Source organism: Quercus robur, chromosome 7 (genome assembly GCF_932294415.1).
Source record: "Quercus robur chromosome 7, dhQueRobu3.1, whole genome shotgun sequence".
NCBI classification, from domain to species: domain Eukaryota; kingdom Viridiplantae; phylum Streptophyta; class Magnoliopsida; order Fagales; family Fagaceae; genus Quercus; species Quercus robur.
The window spans coordinates 27,983,470-27,985,539 of NC_065540.1; the positions used below are offsets into that span (position 1 = coordinate 27,983,470).

The 2,070-nt window shown below is 49.1% G+C and overlaps 1 protein-coding gene across 1 annotated transcript; it reads right to left on the minus strand.

Moving 5' to 3' along the window:
• Positions 1 to 285: 285 nt before the first annotated feature.
• LOC126691235 (uncharacterized) lies at positions 286 to 1,813 on the minus strand. Its single transcript, XM_050386295.1, has 2 exons — positions 1,264 to 1,813; positions 286 to 1,169 (listed from the first exon to the last, which is right to left on the minus strand). The coding sequence occupies exons 1-2, from the start codon at positions 1,811 to 1,813 to the stop codon at positions 286 to 288; spliced, it is 1,434 nt and encodes a 477-aa protein (XP_050242252.1).
• Positions 1,814 to 2,070: the final 257 nt, after the last annotated feature.

Sequence of the window (2,070 nt, forward strand, 5' to 3'; positions counted from 1 at the left end):
AACTTCATAGGGATCCCACGTGAAAACATCTACGTTTTGAACCAGAAATAGTAATACTTGGACTCTTTCCTCGCGACTCATGCTTACTTCGACCTGAAAATGTTTATTGGTGTCCGGCAATATTTTTACCTTTACTAACTCCTCGGCACACCCAGCCCCCATTCCTTCTCGGGGATCCTTTAATTGCTATAAAGGGTTTTTTCGGGACACATCTTCCTATTTAACGCGCCCCTGTTCGGGCCGCCCAGCCTCCATGTCTCCATCCAGTTTCCTGGTGATTTCTCCCTAATTAACCTGATTCCCCTGCTTCCAGTTTACTACGGCAGTAAGGCACTGTTTGGCTGCTTGCTGGTCTTCTTTTATTACAATAACACCCCGCTCGGTTGGGAATTTAACCTTCACATGCAATGATGATGGGACGTCCCTCATTGAGTGGATCCATGGTCTTCCCAGTATGGCAGTATACGGGGAAAATGAGCTTACTATTGTGAACGTCATAGATACCTCCTTCACTCCCATGATCACAGGGAGGGAGATTTGCCCTTTAGGAACCACTACTTTGCCATCAAATCCGACCAAAGGTGCAGTATGCTTCACGAGGACCTCCTTCTTCAGACCGAGCCCCTTGAACAGATCGGGGTACATCACGCTGGCCTCGCTTCCCGGGTCTATCATCACCCTTTTTACTAAGAAGTCGTTTATCTGGGCCGTGACCACTAACGCGTCATCATGTGGCTGAATTGTCCCCTCTAGATCACCATCGTCAAATGAGATAGGCTCCCGTGCAAACTTTATCTTCTTACCCGGCGACTGTAAATTCGGGTTACCTTCTACCGGCACTACTGTCAACACTCCTTTCCTTCTTCCCATAATGAGCTTCTCCGGCGCAACATGAATCACTTCAATTATCCCCACAGGGGGCGGGAGAGGGTTTCCCCTTTGCCGGATATCTTCCCCTACTACTCTGTCCCCCGAGTCTAGCACAAAATCCTTTAAGTGCTCGGCCTTGACTAGCTGTCCGAGGTGGTCTTTTAATACTCGGCATTGTTCGGTGGTGACCCCTATCTCGGTGATAAGTGCAATAAAGACTTTGATTCCTTCTGGATGGATCCCCACCCATCTTGTTAGGCCTCCGAAAATACGGCTCATGTTTGATCCGTTCAAGAATCCTGTGTACCGGTTCCTTAAACGTCAAGTTTACTTCTCCCATTTGTGTGATTGGTTCTTGAATTGCCGGACCCCCACGCGGCCTGAACAGGAAACCTGCCTGCCGGGGACGAGTCATTATCGGCGCTTTGCCCTTGCTCTGTAACCGGTCGTCTTCTATTCGTTTGTATTCTTCGATGCGTCTCATAAGCTGCCGCATGCCTTCAGGCGGCTTTTTGGTTAATGACTCTCTTAGCCCTGAATCCTCGGGCAACTCCATTCTAAATGTGCTTACCGCCACCTTTTCGTTATCCCCGCCGATCTCGTTGTATAGCTCCCAATACCGGTTGGCATAACTACGGAGGGTCTCTCCTGCCCTTATTTTCATTAACAGGAGCGCATCAACTGGTTGAGGTACTCGGCTGCACGTCACAAACCGGACTTCGAACTCTTGAATCAGCTCGGAGAAACTTCTTATGGATCCTTTCCGTAACCCATTGAACCATCTCAATGCAGTCGGTCCCAAACTCGAGGGAAATACCTTGCACATGAGCGCATCATTATAAGTATGCAAAGACATCATCTGAATATAATGGCTGACGTGTTCTACTGGATCAGTCTTCCCGTCATAGCAGTTGAACGATGGGCGGGCAAACCTGTCCGGCATTTCGGCTCTCTCAATTTCGCTTGAAAACGGTGATCGAACTGCTTTTCGCAAAGCGCGGCTCATGGCAGCATTCCGGGGTTGTCTCTCTTTCGAGGAGAGCGAATCCCTTACTTGATTTTCCTGATAATGTCAATGGCCTCGGCATTGCCCTGTTTCCCAGGAGGGAGATCGGTTCCTATTTCACCGAAACCCTCTCGAGTGCGAACGGTCTCGGTACTGATATGATTCCCGGGAATGTGAACGACTCTGTTACAGTC